This window comes from Perca fluviatilis, chromosome 16 (assembly GCF_010015445.1).
Source record: "Perca fluviatilis chromosome 16, GENO_Pfluv_1.0, whole genome shotgun sequence".
Lineage (NCBI taxonomy): Eukaryota > Metazoa > Chordata > Actinopteri > Perciformes > Percidae > Perca > Perca fluviatilis.
Window position 1 is genome coordinate 13,059,250 of NC_053127.1, and position 24,738 is coordinate 13,083,987.

Sequence of the window (24,738 nt, forward strand, 5' to 3'; positions counted from 1 at the left end):
GTTTTTCAAAAGATTTGATCAAGTCATAGCAACTATTAACTAAAACAGGCAACATAAATCAATTGAACATGAGCTAGTATACCATAGTTTTGTGTTTATTGCCAAAAGATCATAAATAACTCAAAAAAATGTGTTTACCCAAAGCTGCATAATTATAACACTAAACTGTAATAATGAGATCAACGGAAATGAAACATGAAACCCAATTTATGACGTTTCTGATTAAAAATTCCTGATGAAAGTTCTGAAACTATAAATCAGGGGTCAATAACATGAACATTTTTAGATTACCTTTTCAAAAATATCAAAATGGAAGAAATGAACCATATTACAACCCCTGATGAATAGGCAGCTAATGACATGACAGCTCACAGTTTGTGGTTGTCATAGTAATGCAACATGCTTTCTGGCATGTGAGTTTTCTATGAGCACAGAAGTCAGAATAGCAGAATAGAATAGTATGAGCAGTCAGAGCAGTGATTAAAAGATGTGTCGCTGTAAACGGAGCTTTAAGAAACACAGACACATCTCAGCCCTAAATACGTCCTGAGACAACTTAACCTGAGACAACCAAATGTGAAAAGAACTTGGCTTATGGCTTTTTGTGAATAAGGGAAACTAGCTGTCCCGCAACAGAACACCTTATTTTCAGAGAAAAGCTGTCCGATGCAGAAATGATGTGAAAAACATCTGGAAACATCTGGAGACAGCAAGGACATAAAATAAGATAAGATAGACTTTATTAATCCCACACTGGGGAAATTCCTGTGCTACAGCAGCTCAAAAGAAAAATGTACACACATCTGAATAACACAAATACACATTAATTAGACATAGGAGAAAAAATATACACAAACTATAGGAAATGGAAAAACAGAATAGAATTAGTTATAATAATAACAGTAATAAAACAACCGTATATACAAAATAAACAACCGTATATAAACAGACAGTATATAAACACAGATATACAGATGAGTAAGGTGTGAATGAATAAAAAATACTTGAAGTGACTCCAAGAGGTAAATAAAAAAACAACAATGCATGTTGTCATGTGTGACGGGGGGCATAGCTGCCGTCACGGTAGCGATGCGCTACCTAGTTTAGCTCACAAAAATTGAGTTTAAATTTTGCCTGTGTATGTTTTGTTAGCATGTCAATATGCTCTGTTACGTATCGTATGCTCCGTTTCAAATCATCTGTTAAACTTGCCATTCATTTGATTCCACACAGTAATCCCGTAGAGTTCTTGTGCACATATTTACAGCTAATACTGCGGTGATTTCTAGGCTATAGCTATATTTATCAATACATCATATTCTGTTTAAAATACAGAACATACTGACATACTGTTTGTCATAAACATCATCATTTATAATAATCACACAACACTTACGTCTATGTTAATTTGCTGTTTATTTAGTTTAAAAGGTAACAGGATAACATGTAGTCTTGGTGGCTTACCGGCGTCTGCTCTGTTGTTGTTAAAGGAAAGTTTGCCGCGATCGGTGGGTTTAAATGACGTTATTACATCCGGGGTAACAGGAAGTGACTGTAATTTTGAGTAATTATTTATTTTGTCTGTTAAAGTATTTTGTGGCTTAATGAAATGTTTTGGTGAGTCATGTATAAATCTTCAGTAAATTTCTAGTCTACTAGATCTATTATTGTTGGCTGTTTGTAGCTTTTATTGTCTGTTCGCCTTAGCCACCCCTGTATTTTATTTGTTGTTGGTATGTTACAATTTCAGGGGTGTGCTACAGGCCTATATAGGCTGTCAGTTTCAGTTGCTCAAGGAGCTAGAGAAGGAAGGACGTCAGTCAGTGAAGGCTCTGGTGACTAGTGAAAAAAAGTCAAACTTGTATACAGCTGTAACTTTGTATTGTTTAATAAGTTTTGACTCTCACGTCAATTTATTTTATTTTTGTGGAAGTATTTTTATTTTTTTTTTTTTTTTTTTTTTTCATTTTTTTTTTTAATTTTGGATTTGTTAATTGATTATTTTGCCTATGGGCCTTAATTTGGAAAGAAATTAATAAAAGTCCATCACTCCAAACTTCATCTTTGACTACCCTGAGTGTCAATATCTGCTCACGACGACTCTCCTACATCTACCTTCAACATCATGTGTGCATGTTTTTTGTCCTTGAAAATCTAAACTGTAAGCTTATTTTACTCAGCCAAATAGAAAGCTTCCTTTCTATTCAATGTTTTAATGACCAGTATAAGAAATTAGATAACAGGAAATAAATCATTTTAAGACAATGTAGTTGAATACTGTAAGGATTTGGACAGTAAAGGCCAAGAGGATAAAACCATGACAGTACTGACTGAACTGTGAAGGACTACGTACACCCTCTGGCATGGTGGCATATTCTGGTGAATAAGGTTTATAATAGTCACTCTGCACTGTCAAAAAGTAATACAGAAGCAGAACCAGCAGCAACGTACAGTGAGTCAGACCTCATACCAGAGCCTCAAATGGGTAACATTTGACTTGACAGACTGAGAAGGACAGTAAAAGAAAGACATAAAGACATAAAAGAAAAACTCTAAGGTAAAGATGACAGCAATCCTACGGAGTGAAAGAAGCAATTGGAAGAAAGCAGACTAGACAGGAAAGGGAAGGAAAGGAAAGGGAAGGAAAAGAAAGGAAAGGAAGAGGATGTGGAGGAGGTGAGAGGGTAGGAAAAAATGGGGAGTAGAGAGGCAAAGAAAGGAATAAAGAGTATTTTCTTCTTCCTCTGAGCATCATGGCTACCTGGCTCTTACAGTGCGTCATGGCAGATGTCGACTCAGAGAGAGAGGAGGCTAATTTTAGCAGCCACATCACAGCACAGGGACAGGCTCTAATGATTGGCTGCTTAAAAAGGTCCACAGGACTCAGGGAGAAGTGTGTGTGTGTGTGTGTGTGTGTGTGTGTGTGTGTGTGTGTGTGTGTGTGTGTGTGTGTGTGTGTGTGTGTGTGTGTGTGTGTGTGTGTGTGTGTGTGTATGTTATTTGTGTGTGTGTGTGTGTGTGTGTTGAGTGGGTGATTAAGAGTGAGAAAAAGACAGAGAAGGAGAGAAAGGGGTTGATGAGAGAGAGGAGAGCAGTGACTCAGTGATTTCAGCAAGGAACACAATCTCTCCAACATGCACCAAGACAGGAATCTGGTACCGCAATACCAAAAGAATATAGTGAATTTAACCAATTATATAAGAATTTAATCAAGGATAATACATTACAAATGCACATGTAGCCTGTCCGGTGTGATGCATCATCTTGCTAAAAAAGAAAGAAATTCAACTGGCTTGCATCTTTTCCTGATGTTGTTCCAGGAGAAGCCTTTTATTCTGGATTTTCTATTTCGCCTCATTTTTTTCACTCTCTGAACTCTTTTTAAAAGTCTGGAAACTAGGTTGAACGGTGGACGAAGCGGTCTGAGAAAAAAACGCAATGGAAAAGTAAAGACAGAAAAGGAAGAAAGGTACCTTCACAGTAAGATAGGCTATCTAGAAGACAAATTGAGCACTGAGAAACTGTCCCGTATCAGCCAAGAAACTGCCCAGAAGTATAATCAAGACTGGATTAGCACACAGCCCAGGTGTTCTTACAGTAAATATCCATGACATTGTTCATAACATGCTACTCTCGATCTTGATGCATTGCAACAGTGGTTCAACATTTCAACAGCTTATGAGCTCATGAAAACAACTGTTCAAAACACCTGCTGGGGTATCTTTTCCAGGACAAATGCTTTGCATTTCAGGCAAAGATTAGATTTGAACAAAATAATGAACTGCATAGTTTGCATGAGAAGATATGAGCACTAAATATCCAAAGGGTTGTTCAAACTTAAATCAAAGATCTCCAAAAGCATAAAATAAAACAAAAACAATACTTCTGTTCTTAAAAAGTATGGGAGGAGAATTCTGAATAAAAGCGCTGAATAAAAAACTTGATTTTTTTTTTACTACAAACCTTGATAAACACATGCAGAATTATGTCAAAATCTAGTTTACACATACAGTATATCAAAAATATCACATTTGCATCACAACCTTTTCATGATATAATTGGTTGGATTCATGCAAACTCTTTGCCAACCCACCTTTGATTTACACAGCTGAGCCCTGAGGTGCAATTCAAAAGTATCGGTTTCTCTTTTTCACCGTCTATGGAGTCAGACGTAGTTCTCAAGGCGGCTTATGCTTTGTGTGGCGCTGCAGAACAGGCCTCATGCAGGGCAAAGAGAGCACAGGACCGAAGAAACCTTTCAGTGCGCTCGCTACACGGCTGCTTGAGCTCGGGACGGATGAGAGGGAAAGGAGACGTAAAAGCAACAGTGAAGGGAGTCACCGTTATTATGCAGAAACATTATCTCTCGCCAAACTGAATCCCTCGCATCAACAGCCTTTACCGACTTGACACTTGTCTTCTCTATATCACATAAAGGATTTGATAGGAATGTGAAAAGGATTTCCTCTTGCTCTTTCTATGGTCCCCTCTCCCGCCTTAGATCTGAAATGTCACATCCGTAGCTATTAGCCCAACTTCGTACTGCCGAGCTCTGAAAAGCCACTCAGCCTACAATTTGTGGCCCTCATTAGCGTGAGACGAGACAGTGAACAAGTCCTTTTGAGAGTTCTCTGAACGCCAGCTCCTCATCACAAGCCCCTGGCCTGAACGATGCGTGGAGCCACGGCGCTCCCCTCCACGCCAAGGGCAGGCTGATTGCCAAGGCTTCACTCAAAAAAGGTCATGCAATTAGGCTTTGTTCCCGCTTCAATAAGGATTTGACTGACTGCGATCCGCCGTTTGAACAGATGTGATTTTTGGCCTCTAGCAAGCTAAAACTCTGCCCTCCTTTCATGTTCACAATCACGTATTCAAAGAAATTAGTCTGAGAAAGAGGAATCATGAAGAAAAAAAATAAAGGCAGAGTTGATCATCTGTGCAGCTTGTCCACAAATTTAAATCAATATACAAGAATGCGGTAGCAGCTTAGAGGTTAAGTAAGCTGGATCTTGAGCCAGAGGCTTCTTGGACTGGAGTCTGGTTAGGGAAAAGCTCTTCTTCCCAAATGTCCTCTGGCAAGGCATTTAACCTCCAAACTGCTTCACTGGAGCTAGTAAATGGCCACATGTCGAAGACAGTAAATGTACCGGGCACCTCGCTCGTTCTAAATCATGTAACAACAGCATGAATGTTAAGCAAAACATTGCTGATAGAGAGTATATAAAGTCAACAATTATAAGAAGTTATGAAAGGCATAACAGAAAGAAAAAAAACACCCACATTCTATTACAATATAAAAATTCAAGCTTTTTACACAACAAGTGGCTTAAACAAGCCATGTAGCCCCCAAACCGTGGGGGCTACTTGGCGGAGCTAGTGGATCTGCTCAGTGGAGGCTGTGCTTGTACTCTGCAGCTGGCAGGTGTTAATGTGTGTGTAAAATCATGAATATGAAGCGAGATGTTTCGGAGAGGGGGGGAAAGAGAGATACAGCGAACATGCTCAGAAAACCTTCCCATAATAAACAAAGGTTAACAAACTGGGTCACTGACAAGAAAAAGTGAAGGAGACTTGAGAAGCGGGAGCAATACGCCAATTTCCCCCCATGGAGTCCGATGCAAATATCATTCTTCGTATGGCAGGCTCAGGCAGACGATCTGGTTAAATGGCAAGCAATGGCTGGGGGGAGGGGGATGGAGATGTGACCTACTTTTGGAGATGTGTGGCTGAAAAACAACCGAAACAACTACATGATTAATGCTTCTTTGCATGTCTGCCTCGACTGCAACTTGAGTCTGTTGGCATGCTTTTTAGCAGCAGAATTTACTAATAGGGAATAACAAAGTTGATTAAAATAGACGTCAACGTGTAGCTGCCTGCTCTGAAGCTCAGCATGTTTACCTGAAGTGCAACTTTCAGAAGCAAAAATCACTAACAGACCCAAGATAGCAGATCAAAAGTCTCAATAGCTTTGGACAACTCTGTAGCTTGTTTTACTCTACATGAAGAGCCAGCTGGGTGGTATCTGTCACACAGAACAATATTCTGTCAGTTAGTTTTTATATACTTTTCTAAATTGCTCTGATTCACTAAACTCCACCCATCTGGTAACTGTGTGCAAGCCAAAATAAACCCTATAACTTGTGAATAGGAGTTGGTCTGCAGAGTCTTATAATAACACAGCAACTTCTCAGCTGGCCTCATATTAACGCCCACTCTAACGCTAAGAGGTTCTGAGTCATTTTAAGTAACAACCACTCATCAAAAGATCTTTTTTTTTTTCTTTCAAAAAAGGAAAAACCCACTGTCAGATACTCTTGCAGTAATATATCATCAATCTGTGATATTCAGTGTGGTCCAGGAGTCATTTTATTTTCAACTGCGGTACTTCACTTCTTTTATCCGTCAATCTGTTTTATCTGCTGGTACAGTACTACAGTAAGTGATTCAGTGCATTCACAAGAATGACTTTGCACACTGTAACACCTTGTCTTTAATATGTAAGAGAGACAAAGCATGTCTTGTGAACAGATTGCATGCTGGCCCATCGATGCTTTTCTCTGTTTCACTGTTGAATGTCAGTGCAGCACGAGAGGTCTAGAAAAAAGCCCTCACTCTTTGATTCCGTCGGACCGACATCGGGGCTGGATGATATGGAGAAAATCGAATATTACGATATTTTTAACCAAATACCTCGATATCAATACCGCAACGATATTGTAGTGTTGACTGTTGGTGCTTTCACAAAATATTTACACAATGAGATTTTTGATAAATAATCATCAGTTATGTGGATATAATGACTAAGTGGGTAAAGGCAAATAATACAACAGTTACAACAGTCTGGTAAGTTCAGAAAATGACATCACTTTACTGTAATGCAGCCTTTAAAACCAGGAAAAGATAACACTTATTCCATATTACGATTATACAACTAATCGATATCTAAAATCACATAACCGCGATATCTAATATCAATATCATACATATCGGTCATCAATATCCTATCATCGACTAACCCGAACCTTTTGATAAACAGATTGCTGATTTCTTTCGAAGAATAGTCAATTCTCCGTGGTAATAAAATGAATGAGATACATTGTTTTTCAAGTTTTGGAGGCAAAAAGCCTTAACAAAATTAAAAGAATCATACATAGCCACTTGTAAGTAAAAATACTGTAGTATAGCAGAAACATGTTAAAATCAAAGTCTTTGATTTAGTAAAAAAAATTGTAATTCCGTGTCATTTGCATGGTGGAGTGTTGTTATACATTAAGATTGTCGCTAATATCTAGTCTGGTTGAACTAAGAATATTGCGTTTGAATGACGTTGGTTCTAGTCACTAGCCACTTAGACTCCAACAACAAACCGTGCAAGATCAATACTTAATCAATTGTGTCAATATGTAAGTAAAGTGAACCCAACTGATATGGGGTGTGAGTGAGTGAGTGAGTGAGTGAGTGAGCGCGAGTAGTGAGTGAGTGAGTGAGTGAGTGAGTGAGTGAGTGAGTGAGTGAGTGAGTGAGTGAGTGAGTGAGTGAGTGAGTGAGTGAGTGAGTGAGTGAGTGAGTGTGTGCGTGCGCTCATCTCCTGGATGGTATGTGCAAAGCTCTCCACCATCCATCCTGGCTGCTCATCTGCTCACTGGGCTTGGCACATGGAGTAAGAGAGAAACTGTTACACCAACTCTGTGCATTCCTGTTGCTGTTTGCATCTGGTTGCCATGGAGTTTCACAGCTGTTTCTACCAGACCGTAATGAGCTACAACAGCTGCTAGCCTGCTAGGACACACACACACACACACACACACACACACACACACACACACACACACACACACACACACACACACACACACACACACACACACACACACACACACACACACACACACTTGTAACTGTACACATGATAACTTAACCATTAATACATGTGGAAGTCCAACAATACTCCAGAGGATTAGAACTCGTAAGCATGTTGATGACTTTACACAATAAAGGCAATTGCCTCTTTGACAGTGATCAACCTATAACATCTGCACATCTGGATGCATATACAGCTCCCTTGGAACGATGACTCTGATGTTTAAAAACACCTGAGAATGATTCACAGAGCTCGTCAATACCCTGAGGAAATTTTCCAATGTCTTAATTTGATTGCAATATTACCTTGACAACTGCAAACAATAAGGAAGAAAAAGATGAGGGGCTATTCAGCAATGGGTTGCTGTTCTGAACTTCAGCACTGAATTCAGTGCTTGCAAAACACTCAGGCTTTTCAAAGGCTTACTTTCTGTACTGTAACTACTGCTCTTTCTTCAGATTACTTAGAACTATTGATGATTACTTACCATTACTGATATCCACTGGCATTTTTCACCTGTAACCCATTTGCACTGATTTTTGTGAAATCTGCTGTTAGTGTTTTCAACTTCTTCTTTTCACCACACAATGTGACACAATTTCTTCTATGAGTATGACAAAATGACAATTGCAAATGAACACAGAGAAACTTCCCATCTTGGCAAGTTAGGTGCAACTATCCTTAAATATTTTGTTATTAAAGATGTTAACATTAAATACTATGCCCATAAAAAAAAGGATCTAACTGGCTGACAGGTGTCCATTAAAATCATATAGCAGGACATATCAAACATGTTATTAATATTTAACATATATTAACCTGCATCTTACCATAAAAACAATTCTTAAGAGTGAGCCAAAAGCTGTATGAACACTACATGTGCATTACAGATAAATGTACAACCCACTGAATACCAACACAACATGCATATTCAGTTTTTATAAATTCATAATCTTTAAAGGGTTCTGGTTTTCCATTTACAGGCCTTGAAAAAGTGGTGCAGCTACCACCTCTCCTTCACACTGTGACTCTCAGATTGTTATGAGTACAGTTGCATATACAGTACACAACTGCATGCACACTTTATTTGCAACTTCACAGCTATAGTAAACACACTCTTACTGTATGTATGCACATGTAACGATGATATAGAGAGTTTCACACCTGCTCAGCATTTATCTCTTTTTTTGCCACCCCCTACAAGACCACTTCCTTCCTCCCATGGTGCAACAACCTCTTCTAGGCTGTGGTAACAGTAAAGTCAGCTCAGGTAATATTGAGCTCAGCGCCTTTTAGCCTTTAGCACACCACTGAAATGAGCAGGAAAGCAACATGCCTTAAACTACTGTAGTAACTAGTTTGATTGGCTTGGATGCTGTTCTACAGTCATTTCAGCCAACCAAGCAAACATACTATTCTGCAAGGAAGACATCAACCAAAAGGTCACACAGAAGGTCCATAATGCCACACATTTAGAAAAAAAAGGTGCTGCTTTTGGTTTAGTGCATTTTCCCAACACTTACCTGCTCCACTTCCCAGTTGTGAATGAGTTCTTTTACACACTCTCCTTTTAACTTTTGCACTAACTGCAAGTCACAGCTTTTTCCAAAATTGCCAGGCTGTAAAATGGTGAATTGCCCCATATTGCATCATCTATGACAATCATTAGTATTAGATTTAAGGGTCATTAAATATACTTTTGATCAGATTTGGAGACCTTTTATTAAGTGTGGCTGCGCAGACAAAAGTGCATATCCTATACTCATTAAGTCAAAGGCTCCAATCTGCCCAACAACAGGTGACAGGTGAGGTTAGATATGCTATGGAATTTACAGAAAAAAACTGAAAGTTACTAAATATAAAAAGGGGGTGTAGAAAGCACAACGGGGCCAGTTGCTATTATTGCTGTTATTTTCAAAAGATCGTCATCTGTATTCATTTTCTGCAGCTCTGCTATCACTTGAGGAATGAAAAAAAAAACATCAAGACACATCATAGACAAACACTTATAACGCTATAACTACTTGCATCTCCGTAAAGATCACCTAATGACGACTGATTTTCAGACTAAAAAAACTAGATAAAAAAAAAGACAAAACAAGGAATTTGAATACAGACGTTTCCCTGTCCGAGTATGTGATACAAAGTTTCAATACCACAAGCCTGGAAGAAACCCCCAGAGTGCAAAGTGCGTGTGTATTCATGTTTCCGTCTCGATATAGTGTATAGCACCCTGTGACAAATGTGTGGGTGTGTGTCCTCTGCCTATGTTGAAGTGTTTTGACAAGTGTCACATAATCCCCTGGGGGAGAGCAGGGGGATTTCTCTGAAGAAGGGGAGCTCTGCTTTTGTCAGAAGGGATAAGGCAGAGAGCTGCTTAAGAAAGAGTCCTCACTCTGACTGGTGACTCAGTACCACTGCAGCTACATTACATTACAGTGCTTTTTATTACTGCTATAACAAATATAACTGGTTGAAGGAGTTTCTGGACTTGCTTTCTATGGAGAATGCAGCTTCAACCCTTGCAGACTATGATTATGGTGTAGGCGCCCCTTGGACTCTTATATATGAACAATAGCGCAACAACTTGACTGTGTAGTGTTTGTTACATGACATTACATATGAGTATTTCATAAGTATCCCCCATCTTCAATGTGAATGTTATATGTATGTCTTTAAGGTATCTTGTGAATTATGTTGTTGTCATTGTCTTGTTTTCTTTTTCTTTTTTGTTTCTGAAAATGTAAAAAAACATTTTTTATAAAAATCAAACAGTGCTTTTTATTTTATTTTATTTATTTTTTAAAGAGGTGGTTTCATTAGCTACGCCAGGTGCACGAAGGCACAAATACATTTATTTTTTCTTGTGCTCAAATGCTTCCCCTAACCATTAACCACAAGACCAAATATGTGCTGTCAGTGTGTGTACAGTATGTCATGATGACTTCCTGTTTGTCTTCAACATTTTCTAAATCCTCAATCGCAGCCCTCATTTAAACTGAGATAAAAACAGCTATATAAAAAAGGAAGCATTTAAATGTGTCCTCCTTCCACCAAGTAAAGCTCTCTAAACCACTTCTAAGAAAAGTCAAAGCTGGAGTGAAAGCCTCGCAAAGGCGCAAATAGAGACAGCTCATTTTTAGAAAAGAGCTACGTTGTCATTACAAGTCGGTAGTGTTTACCATTCGCCACACCTCCCTTAACCAAGGGTGAGTAACATTCAACAAACTTGTCTGCATTGTGAGCCACTGTTCAATCTTCTTTCCAGTAGAGATGCACTGATGAGAATGTTTCACTGCCTAAAAATATCACCCTTTTTTTTTTTTTTTTTTGATTTACTTTTTGTTGATCATTTTAAAAAAACACTTAGTTTCAGTGATGTCCAGCTGCCACCATCAACCAACAACATTTATGTCCAATTCTTAAACGCTTACCAGAAACTCCACACACAGCCAATATTCAATACCAAGTTCCAATTCACATTGGCATTTGTGTTAAAAACACAATAACAAAAAGGACAATATGCCTGTATTTCAATGAAGCCAAGTGTGTTAATGAACATAATGCATTGTACCGGAAATACTTGCAAGCCAGTCCATCAGCAAAGTTTGACATAGCACTGATAAGCATCATCTGCTAACTAGCTAGGCTTTTTCAACTTGTGGACTTTTATTACTGCTTATGAACTAGTTCAACACCAAAGCCACATGTAAATGTGACATTTGATGGTGGTAGTTTTTTCCCTGCTCTATATTAGCCTGATTGATCTACTGCTTTGATAGAAAGAAAGCATCATTCTCCTTTTGATTAGTCAGGTCAAAAAGGAAAACCGTCTACATCACGCTCACTCCTTCAAATAAAGCAGAGGCTACCTGCTCTTGTTTGTGTCAAGGCTGCTGCCCATTGTCTGTAAAGTAATAGAAAGAGCTGGCAGGTTGGACTAACTAAATAGTGACAGTGTTGCAGGTCTGAGGTGCAATAACTACATGACATGGACAACACATTAATACAGACAAAAGAATCAACAAGTAAGAGAGCCCCGAAGAAGTGCAAGTCGTTAGAAAGTAGGAAGCGAGAACCGAATGATCCGTCAATATCTCTCCAGCAGCACAAAGACAAATGCAAACACACTTTTCATACTCAACAAGTTAAGCTTTTCCGACATCAGCTCAGATGCACAATCTTGACTTCAAAACGTTGCACTGAGCCTTTGTCAAATGTCACCCACCCCTTTTCTTTGTTCAACATTTCCTGTCATTCACTGCTGCTGAAAAAGACAGAAAAATGAATGCATAACATATCTTTTTACGAAAGAGCAGTGTGCCCCAAAGCAAAGCAAGGAGGCAGTGTTATGAAAGGGAACATGGCCCCTGGCTCTTCAGCTGTGGCCCAGGTCAGAGCAGAGAGCTACAGTAGTAATTACCGAGAGACTGATTGCTGACAGGACCTTCCAACAGCCTGTGGTTAACTGGATGGAGCTGAGGGGGAGGAAACTTCAAATGCACGGGCATGACAGATGCTCTGCTGATGACTTGTACTTCGGGGTGGTTTGGGGGCATGGATGCCATTTTGCTCTATTCATTCCCCTTTCAAAAGTTACACAAAAAAAATGTTTGGGCTCTTAAACTTTAGACAGTTTTTGACATTTTGGGGAGGAAGGATTGGGAGAAATCATAGCCAAGGCGAGAGCAAAGCATCCTCTAAAATGGTATTCATTGATTTGGTTTTAAGTACTCCATTGAACATCTTTTGAATTTAAGAAGTGCAATCAGAGGCTGTTACCTCCTCTTCTTTGTTCAAAAATCTCCCCTGCTAATTTTTTAAGGAGTAGATGTAATTTGTTCCAAATGGCACATAGTTAAAGTAAAACTCCTCAAACAGCAAGAGACGAGTTCTCCTTAAACAGATTTGAACCCACTTCACTGACAGAGTGGGAGGAATGTGTGATTGTGGCAGGCAAAGCATTGCCACAGCTGGTTCAGTGCACCATTTTCCAACTGGATTATGCCAGTTTATTCCACAGGGTGATCATTTGAGAGCCCTTGGGATCGTTCATCATGACCATATGGATGTAGCAACCTGGTATTTTAGCCAACCAATCTGTGCCATGCATGCGCCTGGTTGATTTAGCTGTGGTGGTGGAGATGGCTGTATTTACATTGGACAGAAGTGTTTGTTTCAGTTACGAACGGATATACTGCTGCAGTGGCTGGATCAAGGCTTCTTAATCTTAAATCAAGATAGTATGCTGGTGTAAGACATGGTAGTGATGCCATAAATGGTCTCCATTCATCTAATAGCCTTAGGTAACTTAAATGCGTCTCCCTGTGTATGCTTTGACAGGAAAATGATCTTGCTTTTGCACAAGTTGGGATGTGCAGGGTTTTGGACATTTGGATCAGTATGCCCTGTGACCCCAAACATGTAAAATAGTCTATTAATGTTGACTACTCACACAAGTGGAACAGAAATTCTGGAGCGTGGGTTTTACCCGGAAAGTTTTGGCAGCGCACAAGTTATCTATTGTTGTTATAGCAATTGACAACCATTGGTTTCAAACTGTATGCAAACATTGTTCAGCTGAAGCCGGGTCTGTCTGTGGAAACGCTTCGAACATTTCGTTTACAACAGCATCACTTGAATGTGTCAATTAATTGAACAACTAGACGGCGAGTCCTTCTCCCCACAGCGTTCAGGCAGCCTCCCACTGCAGATTCAGACCATGCCAAAATAATAACTAATGCTATATATTGCTGCAGATATGCACTCAGTCATAGAAAATACCTAATTAAAGCATATGGTCAAAGTGCCTAAGTGCTTTTTATTCAGTTCATTGTGCCTGCTCTGTATAAACGAGCACAAGCTGCAGCCTAGTTCAGGAATTATCAACAAGTCAGAGTCTTATGATGGAGAATTACAGACATAAGTGTTGTTATTTTCTTCTAATTGACAGTATGCCAGTATTTGAGTGCCTTAACTGATTAATTATGGCCAATAAGCTACTTTCGAATGTTTATGCACTTTTATTTTCCCCGTTGTACTGAAAACATACTGAAACGTGAACCCAAAACCGAGGTACATACCGAACAGTGAATTTTGTGTACCGTTACACCCCTAGCAGTTAAACATTGCAGCAATCAGCTCTGCACAAGAAACAACCGCGCAGCAACTCTGCCACCTGAGCTTGTCCAGAAACCATTCACAGTCCTGAGTTTCCCTGTCACTTTCCCCTGGGTTTACATAAGCTACTGGATCATAACAGCTGGAGATAATGCCAGTGTTCAGCAACCCAAACAACCAGACATCATTTTGGAATCTGACCATTTATGACCATTCAGCATACCCACAACAAATAACAGACAGCAAGTGAACTGGAGCAAAACTGTGAGCTTGTAATGCCCAAACAGAAGCTGTGTTTCATTAAACCTGTTTCCGTGTACAGTGTATGCCTGAGTCACTGAACCAAGCTGCCACACTAACTTACCTCTGACGGTTTCTTGTGCTGGTGGCGGACCCATGTGCTGCTGGTGCCTGTGTTCTTGGATGACCTGGACCACGACATTACCTGACCTGTACGAAGAAGAAAAAAAGACAACCATGCTCAGTGTAATTAAAATGTAAAATTTATTTAATTTAATTTAATTTTAATATTTGTTATTTGCTACTGTTTATCACACCCCCAACCGGCCCCGTCAGACACCGCCTACCAAGAGTCTGGGTCTGCCGAGGTTTCTTCCTAAAAGGGAGTTTTTCCTTGCCACTGTCGCAATAGCCACTGCTAATGCTTGCTCTTGAGGGAATTACTGTAATTGTTGGGGTTTTGGAATTTATAGAGTGTGGTCTAGACCTACTCTATCTGTAAAGTGTCTCGAGATAACTCTGTTATGATTTGATACTACAAATAAAATTGAATTGAAAATTGAATTGAATTAAGAATAACAAACATCTTTCTACTAAATACTTTTGAGGACCAGAAGAGAAAGCATGAACTGTTTTCTGGTGGATAACTTAGCACAGCTTGTGACACAGTTGTAAAGACAAAGTGAAGCAGAACATCAGACAAACTTAATCTGTCTTTGATTTGTTAAGAAGAATGTGTATTCAAGAGTGTGAATTAATTTAAAGTGGGGGGAAATGAAGAACAGGTCCCTGGCTGGAGATCAGACTTCATGTTCACAGCATGTGTTCAAATTCACTCCAAAAGAAACTTTACTGTCCCATTGGGGGAATTTGTTTTGCAGAGAGGGTTTACAATACAAATACAATAAAAACACTGTAACATCAGCCATCATGAACCAGCAAGGAATCAGTTTCTTACTAGAGAGATCAAAAAGCTGCTCATCAAGGTAAACATTAATAATAATTACATGAGCACGGCCTTTGTAATATACACTGATGTAGGGGATTCAAACATTGCAGAGAAGCACTAAAAGAAAGCAGCCAAAGAAAAACCTTCCCCGTGACTTTTCCGACGCCCGTGGCATTAGTACCACTGAGTCAGGCCTTTAATTGAAGCAGACTGATGATGATCTATTAAGAGGTTTAATAAGTAATGACAGTATAAATAGCATCTTGTTAAGCAGTTAGTCCACTGTGGTCCTTTACAACCTCATTAATACACAACTTAATGGCAATTAACCAGAGGCTGGAGCAAATATCCCACCCACCGCTTCAATCAGCAGCCCTGTGTGTGTTTTTCTGTGTGCCGATGTATGTGAACAGAAGAGTGTGTGTGTAATTTCATTGATGCTGTTTTTCTATAAAAAAAAATAAATTCACAAAACTACTGCAACAGATATAGCCGAAAGCTCATTTTCATCTCTGCACCGCGAAAAAAAACATTAAACATTGCATCACATTGGCAATTAAATTACATCACACTGGCATAATGGAAAACAAATTTGCCAATACTGTGTAATATAGCACATTGTGACCGTGACTGTAAGTGTGTGTGCATGTGTGCGTGAGCACATGCATGTGCTGCCTCCCACTCAACATATTTCCCTCGGCACCACAGCAGTGCTGCCACCGTGCTAATTTTACTTGTGACGTCTAAACAACTAACAGCTCCTAGGGCAGAACGCACCCCACGCACACGCCGACACGCGCACACACACACACACACACACACACACACACACACACACACACACACACACACACACACACACACACACACACACACACACACACACACACACACACACACACACACACACACACACACACAACACACACACACCATATAAAGCTGCTAACACTGTCATGTATTTGCCACATGCATGCTCATAGTCACATACACCCACCATTTTCCCACAATCTCACACATTTTGCTTGCATTGACTAGATTTTTCAAACTCTTGCACAGTTTTATATACTCACGCACATAGACACACAAACACACTTTCACTGCCATAGCATGACAGGAAAAAAAGAGTGAATTGACAGCCATGAGTGGGTTTGATCAAATTATTTCAAATTGATCCGCCAGACTGGGGTGGGACACAACTTGTGTGTGTGTGTGTGTGTGTGTGTTATGTGTTATGTGTGTGTGTGTGTGTGTGTGTGTGTGTGTGTGTGTGTGTGTGTGCGCGTGCGCGTGTGTGTGTGTGTGTGTGTGTGTCTGTGTGTGTGTGAAAGAAACCCTGTCTTTATCCTTTAAAAGTAAACTGGGGCAGAGAGACTACTTTGTCCAAGACAAACACTAACCTGACGCGCCAGATGCTTTATAACATGGAACCATCTGAGAAGCCATCACTGGAAACTGTTTGGTAAAGGGCAGGCATTTTCAAAAAATACCTGGCAGGTGATTGGATGAACCATCTGTCTATCATGTCCGCCACTGTTGTTTTCAACAAACGGTTGTGGCCGTCATACACCTAAACCACGCGCGTAGCTGCCAGTAGCGCCTCACATGACGCTGATTGGTCGAACACCTGGTTGTTCGGACACAAGCGCATTACTTGAAGCCTGAGGAGATGGATTTTCGTGTGATATGTAATCCCGCCATTCCCACGCGATCCCGTGATATTGCGAGAATCTAGCTGCTGTGCAAGGTAAGGCATCAACACATCAAAACCACAGAAAAAACACAGACACGGTGAGAAAGGTAGGGTGGCATTTTAAATAGGTGTGTCCATGTGTGCATCTGTGCCTTTGTAAATGTTTTAACACATCTCAATTTCAAACACACCTGAACATCTGTGGGAGATTTTAGAGTGACGTGTAATACAGCAGCGCTCTCCACCACCATCATCAAAACACCAAAGAGACTTGGAGAATCTCTGCCAAGAAGAAATGAAGCTGTTGTGGAGGCTCAAAATGGAACAGTACCTTAGTAAGGTAACACATAAAAAAAAAATTGTATTTGTCATAGTTCTCTATATGTGTATATAGTCAGTGAGACAGTGTGCCAATCTGCTCAACATTTCTGAGTGTACTTATGCATCTGCACTCCATTAGAGAGAGAGTGCGTGTGCGTGTGTGTTATGCAGGTTACATCCACCCGCCCCCTGAGGCTGCACCACATCATCACTGTGTGGCCAGATAACCAAACGGGCCGCAGCACAGTAGGAGGTTACCATCATGGCCCGGTGTTAATTAAAAGCCCCGCTTGGTGCACGGCAGGCAAAATTATCATGGGCATCCTTCAATTAGAAACCTGATAACCTCCAGTCAACAGATGCAGCTGGAGCCCACGCTGCACTGGCCAGGGGAAGCTAACAGCTAACGGCTAATTATAAAGCCGAGAGTATGGCCTTGTGCACAGGGTGGCTCAGCCAGGTCTGAAAAAACAGCCTGTTAAACCTGCTGTAAAATAATGAATACATGCAGACCTGTAACCACACAACACTTAAGCCTGTACATGGTCACTTCAACCTCTGGTGGCCCTGCTGCAATAAAACTCTTGTTCAAGTTTGAATCACTACATTATCCAGGATTCATCTCCATATATCTCAATTTGAAATTAGTTAAAACATTGTTTTTAGTAAAAAGGTTTAGGGCGATCCTCATTCTGAGACAGTCCACAGCTTTATTTAGAGAATTGTTTTTTACTTCCAAAGAAAAACATCCTTCCCTGACGTTTCTGAAAAACTAACTTTTGGAAAGAAGCTTCCCTTTTCTATTATTGAAGAACCATTGTTTTTTCTAATGAATTTTCTCTTACACTGTAATAAGAAATTTGATTTTGCATTTATTCCAGAGAAAGAAAATCCCAAATGAATTAAAAGTACAAAACAATGTGCCGAAAGACAACTCCGAATACGTTATATAATGTTTTACGTTAGGTATGTAGCTTGAAGGAACTTCAAAAGTAACTTTTAAAGTGTGCAACAGTAGAAAAAAAAACATTCATGTTTGGACAAGCAGAACAAAAATCTAGTTTAAAATGTTACAATCTTGCTGAAGGCAGATTAAGCCACTTTGCTTTGGTTTCTTATGTTACATAAACTAATTTAACCTAGTATTAAAGTAATATCTGAAACCCTAATCAGTTCAACAGAGCTTTTAGGGAGACATAAAAGCAAAAGTGAGGTCCACTCTTGCACTCAACAGTTTGTTTTCTAGTTCACTGATGTATCTATCTTTTCTGTCTATGTTGGTATGACAGTGTCAGGATAATAGCCAAACAAATATATTTGCTTGTTATTGTAAAATGCACGCCGCAAAATGCCAAGAATTAGTCATGTTGAACTGCCAAAAGCCAAGAAATATGACATTTTAAATTAAATGAAAATCGCTAGCAGTCTTCAATGACTAAATCTTCCTATTTTGTGGACAGTTATCAGCTGTGAGAGCCAAGTGTGCTTGCGTAACACTGTACCGCTGTTCAAAGACTGTTTATTATCAAACGATTTTCCAGCAGATGCTGCCAGTGTCTGTAATGTGTTAGACTGGCCAGATGTTCCCATCACTTTGCAGTGTATCTCTTCATGGCGGTCTGTCTCTGTGTATAAGATATATAAAGCCCATGAGACATGAGTCTTTATATCCAGTCTGACTTTATATTCAGTCTGTAGTCCGTCTCCCTGGTTGTTTAAATCAAACTGCATCCATCTAATACCTGTTAATCAGTCAGCCTATGAACTACATGTTGCATGTGCTTAACATTACTTCCAAAGCACATGAAGCCAGATTAACTAATAAAATGGCACGCCGCAAATGTGCAATGCCGGTTTTATTGAATTTGCGGCCCCATTCTGCAGCAGGTCATTACGCAGTCAGCTCCTGGACTGCACTCGCGACGGACGAAGCGCAGATCATTTTAGGATTTGTCTGCGATCAACAAGCTCAGAAAATATGACGTGGTGTGATCTTCCAAAACATTTATTTCACTGCAGTGCAGCTCCACCCAAGTAAAACTATCAATCATAAAATGATAATATTAAAAAACGTTATCAATGATACAAGAGTCAAATGATAGTGGAATGCAATATGCCACCAGCTGGAGAGAAGGCACAAGAAACAGTTCCAGCAGCTGATGTTTCACTAGAATACTACAAATTTAAGTTTAATGAATACAAACCACAATTCAATTCACTTCTGTTTGTTTGCAGTCACAAATAATCAGATATCACGTTCATTTATGATTATTGCTCTACTTTCTACCTTCTAAGAATCATCTGTTTTTAGTTACATGTAGTGTAGATTTCTGCACAAGAAAGGTTATTTCATATTTAATTTCCACCCACAATTTTTCTTGTGGATAGTGTAAATCTCAGTGGCGTTTTTTCACCTGCAGACACCAGAGGCAGATTTACACCAGAATGTAAAAAAAATCTCCAATAGCTGCTTGGTAGCTTGCTACCTATTCATCCTTCTATTGTAGCTGTGTTTAAAAAAAAAAAAAAAAAAAAAGTCTGGGCGCCCGGGTAGCTCAGTTGGTAGAGCGGAAGCCCATACGCTGATGCTCTTTGCTGCATGTCTTCAGCTGTCCTGTTAAAAAAAAAAAAGGCCTAAAAATAAAAAAAAGTTCTCGAGCAGTCTTAACGAGCAGAGGAGGGACGACAGTGAGACAGGAAGAAACTCTATATGTAGAGTGAATACGAGAAATACCCTACGGGAGTTGACTAAAACCAGGCAGCTCACCGTACAACAGCAGCACATGAACACACTTTTCTGACACTTCCAGGTTTCTTACTCTTTTACACACACAGTCCCTTACACACACACACACACCCTTACACACACACACACACTCCCTTACACACACACACACTCCCTTACACACACACACACTTACCCACACACACACACACACACACACACAACCACACACACACACACACACACACACACACACACACACACACACACACACACACACCCTTACACACACACACACACCCTTACACACACACACACCCTTACACACACAACACCCCTTAACAACACACACACACACACACACACACACACACCCCCACCACACACACACACACACACACACACACACACACACACTCCCTCCCTCTCCTTCCCTGAATCTCTCTCTCCAACTTACTGTCGGTGGTGTCGGAGTCATTGCGTTGGTGTTACGTATTTTTATCACTGCTTTCACTACACATAAAAAAAAAAAAAAAAAAAAAAAAAGAAAAAAAAAAAAAAAAAAAAAAAAAAAAAAAAAAAAAAAAAAAAAAAAAAAAAAAAAAAAAAAAAAAAAAAAAAAAAAAAAAAATTAGCGCTTGGACTCCCTGGGAACTTCCCAATCATACAGTTGTTCTTCACATACAGTGGGAGTCCTTGTCCTGCATCCTGCAATAATGCTGTATTCACTGGGAGCTATTGAACAAGTCCCATTTTATGCATCTGCTTCAATCCATTTTTTTCATCTGCTTTAAGGTGCTTTAGGGCGCCCTGGTAGCTCACCTTGTTGAACGTGCACCCCATGTACAAAGGCTTAGTCCTTACTGCAGCGGCCGCAAGTTTGATTCCGACCGTGGCGGCCTCTAGCTCACCCAGTAAGAGCATTCACCCCATGTAGGCTGAGGCCTTTGCAGCGGCCCGGGTTCGAATCCGACCTGCGGCCCTTTGCTGCGTGTCATCCCCCATCTCTCTCCCACCTTTCCTGTCTATCCACTGTCACTCTGAAATAAAGGGAAAAAAGCCCCCCAAAAAAAATCTTAAAAATAAATAAAGTTTGATTCCGACCTGCGGTCCGTTGCTGCATGTCATTCCCCCTCTCTCTTCCCTTTCCTGTCTTAAGCTGTCCTCTCGAATAATGGCCTAAAAATGGCCAAAAAATAATCAATAAAAAAAACAAAGAAATGCTGTAGGCGCTTCTTTCTTCATTATAAACGAGAAGAAGAAAAAAAACACTTCTCTCCAGCAGCTTAAACTACGACACTTTTTGCAGCGTTAAGCAGCAGACAAGCTTTTTAGACATTCAAAAGCAACCTCTACAGTATGATGAGAACATCTTTATTTAACAACCTCATGCAATTGACCCATATATAATAAATTTTACCGGAAGGTATGTGAAAAGTTGTATCTGCAAGCTACAGTGACCTAATATTTGAACTTTTACAAAAATGCCCTCTCTTGGATCTCGTGCACAAGATGTGCGTCAGCAAAAGGCAGGGCAGCAGAGGAAATGTGATATGAAAAAGGAAATGCATTCACCAAGTTTTTTAGATCTCAATGATACCCACAGTGCATTTGTTGAGGAACACTGAATGTAAACATAACTTTTCTGTGCTCCACAGCCAGGGCACCTTTCAACAAAATCAACAAATCAGAAATTGCTACAAATTTAACCCAACAGCAACGACATTGCACAGTATTTGTGTTAAGATACTTAACACGACCGAGAAAAGGAAGACATATGGAGTCAAAAAGTGGTGTCCATGGGAAAGAGCAAAAAAACTGTTACTTGCTTTTGTGAACTTTATATCTACACAACAGCTATATGCTTCAATGAACCAAAAATACACCAGTTTTCCAAGAGTAATACCAAGTGTAATGTGTTCAATCCACAAGTGGTGCAAAGAGAATGGAATTTCAATTCACAAGTAACAGTCGAAAACCACTTTAATTGTTGCCACTGTTTCCATTTTTTCTAACACTTAATTTGCAGTGAAGAATGAGTCTCACTTCAGAGCTAGAGAAGAAGATGCGAGACGAGAGGGGGGATAGCAACAAGGGGCTGCTTATAGGACATCTGCTGTATTCAGCGGATAGACACTGGAAGTCAAACTCAATTGTCTGTAAAGACAGGAGAGGGAGAAGAAGAAAAAAAAAAGTTTGGACTAGAAAAACAAAAGGAGATGTTACAGGCAAAGAGCTATCCAAGAAAGAGTCAGAGAGACAAAGAAGGAAGGTCAGAGAACGAGGACAGAGTGCGCCAGAGAGAAAAATGTCAGAAACAAATCAAAAAAATACATCAAATCTGTCTATTCAGGTGAAAAAAACTGTGTTTAAAAAAACATGTATTTATCCCGCAAAATCTTAAATGGCACCCTCTATATTTTCCAACAACACTCTGCATTTAAAGGGGTGATAGAATGATTATATAGGGTATTTCACACTGTTCCTTATGGTCTCCTAATGGGGTATGTAACATTGGTTGGGCTGAAAATGGCCTGGTTGATATTTTACTGGCCCTTATGCATCCCTGTGTTTTGGCCCTATTTGTAACAAGAGCTTTTCTTCCAAATATGGTATGGTCATGAATATTTAGATGAGCTGCGCGCTGATTGGTTGAGCGACTTGCCATACGCACACATTAGAGACGCGCGCTGATTGGTTGAGCGAATCCCCAATACACATACATTAGAGAAGCGACAGAATCTCATATTCCAGACACTGCAATGTTTCATTACCAAATTCACTTCTGAGACTTTTTTAAGCGAGAAATCAACTATATAAAGCTAAAATATGGGCCGTTTTACAAAAATGTATGGCTAATTGCAAATTTGGTAAGACGTGTCGGACTTTAGGAGCTCCACACAGTCTGATGAGAAAGCGGCAGCCTGCTGGGCTCCATACCCAGGGTAAAGTCACCCTTTGTGGATACTGCACTACGGGGCTCCGCGGCCAGCTGCCGGCATAACTCTAATATATTTACGGTTTGAATTTCGTCACGCCACTTATATAACATCATTCCCCAATGTCTTATAAAGCTAACCGTTGTGTCCGATTTGATTTTAAGGCATTTTTATGAACGCAAGGCGTCTTTGTAGGACCAGCAGCTGCTTGCTATATGTCCCATTCATTACAATGGGGAAATATCGCAGCTTGCTCACTTTCACATAACTACAGCTATATTTACAGTTTGAATTTCATCACGGCATGAATATTACAGGTTCCTCAAGGTCTTACAAAGCTTAGCTAACACTTGTCCGATTTCGGATTTCAATTGAATGCATTTTTGTGAATGTCAGAGTTAGGAGGAGGCTAGCTAGCTCTCATTGATGGACTCCATCTCACCGCGGCTCTATCAATGAGACTCGCGGACAAGAGGCGTTTATTTCCCCGATTGTTTGTTTAAATAACTCAACACACATACCCATTAGAAGATTTACTGGAACCTGCGGGCTGCGGTAAAAGATTTGCGGGGCGTAACAAGCTTCGCTGACACTGCGGTCAGAGGCGGCGATGTAGCAACCCAGGCAGCACCAACACCGGCACTAAACTCCGACACACAGTCGGAGAAAATTTGCAATTAGCCATCCATTTTTCGTAAGCGCCCATATTTGAGCTTTATATGGTTGATTTCTCGCATAAAAAAGTTTCAGAAGTGAATTTTGTAATGGAATAGCAGAGATCTGCATGACCTAGCTAGATTCAGAAAACTACCTGATCTCAGGTCAGTTGTGTAGCCTATGTAAATGTTGGGGCGTGACCGTTCTCTTAATACACCCATGGCTGTGACAAAGGTTCCGGTTTTTGCGAGGTTGACGTCAACTTCCAGCTTTGTTGGGATTCGCCCGTTTTCAGCGGCAGTTTCAAAAAATGAGATTTTCATAGTAAAGGGGTGTCAATGGGATTTTGAGCTTCTATGTATGTCCTATTTACCCACCGAACTGTCGTTATTCAACTATGACAGGGTAAAATCGGTTTTGCATTCTATCACCCCTTTAATATTTTAAATGTTAAAATCAAAGTGGCGGCAAGAGACTTGCAGACAATAAGACCAGTTGAAGAGAAAGCTACATGCACTAACGGTGGGAAGAATCAAACTGAAAATGAGGGAACAAACAATGGCACTTTTTACTCCGTTTTCATGTTTTGGTCTGAACGAATACAGACAGATGCCAAATTAAAAAGGGATAAATCTGAATAAATAAGTGATGAAACATATCTAAGCTGAATTATTTGAGGATTATGAAATTAATGTGAATCATATGCTACGACCTTCACAGCCACCAGATCTCCACCCAACTGAACACCTATGGGTCGACGACGTGTTAGGTTCGTGGTAGTCTACCACTGCCAGACTTATCTCCATAGCCCCGAGTCAGTGCTGGAGTATGGTCTGGTATGGCTGCACAATTAATCAAATTTTAATCACGATCACGATTTTGGCTTCCCACGATCAAATTCACGTGATCAAGCGATATTTAAAATGATTCAATCCGTTCATAGAATGCTCTATATCAAAGTTTTTTTTTTCCAAAGCTCAGTAAACCATTGTCTGATCATGTGCCTCCGTGAGCCAATAAGAGTTGTTCCCTGCACCGCGAAGCTTAGTTTCTAGATGTAGACAGTCACAGAGGACAGCAGAACGTGAGGAATATTCAGATAGCAGTTGGTCATAAGTCCGTCCCGAGGTTTACCAGTAAACGCAACATTTTTGTCCAGTCGGTGTTGTTTTTCAGACAACAGCAGTGACCAGTGCTAGTTTGTGTCTGTTAGCTCATAGCTTTAGCGGC

General features: G+C 40.1%; 1 protein-coding gene across 3 annotated transcripts in view; it reads right to left on the reverse strand.

The window, feature by feature from the left end:
- jade2 (jade family PHD finger 2) overlaps nt 1–24,738 on the reverse strand; it is a 178,385-nt gene that overhangs the window by 133,249 nt on the left and 20,398 nt on the right. For 2 of the 3 annotated variants that reach the window (XM_039778483.1, XM_039778481.1), the window contains exon 2: nt 14,349–14,434. In XM_039778483.1, coding sequence (XP_039634417.1) covers nt 14,349–14,434 — 86 coding nt within the window. Of the gene's footprint in view, nt 1–14,348; nt 14,435–20,369; nt 20,388–24,738 lie in introns of those variants that run through there. The other variant, XM_039778482.1, reaches the window with a different exon arrangement.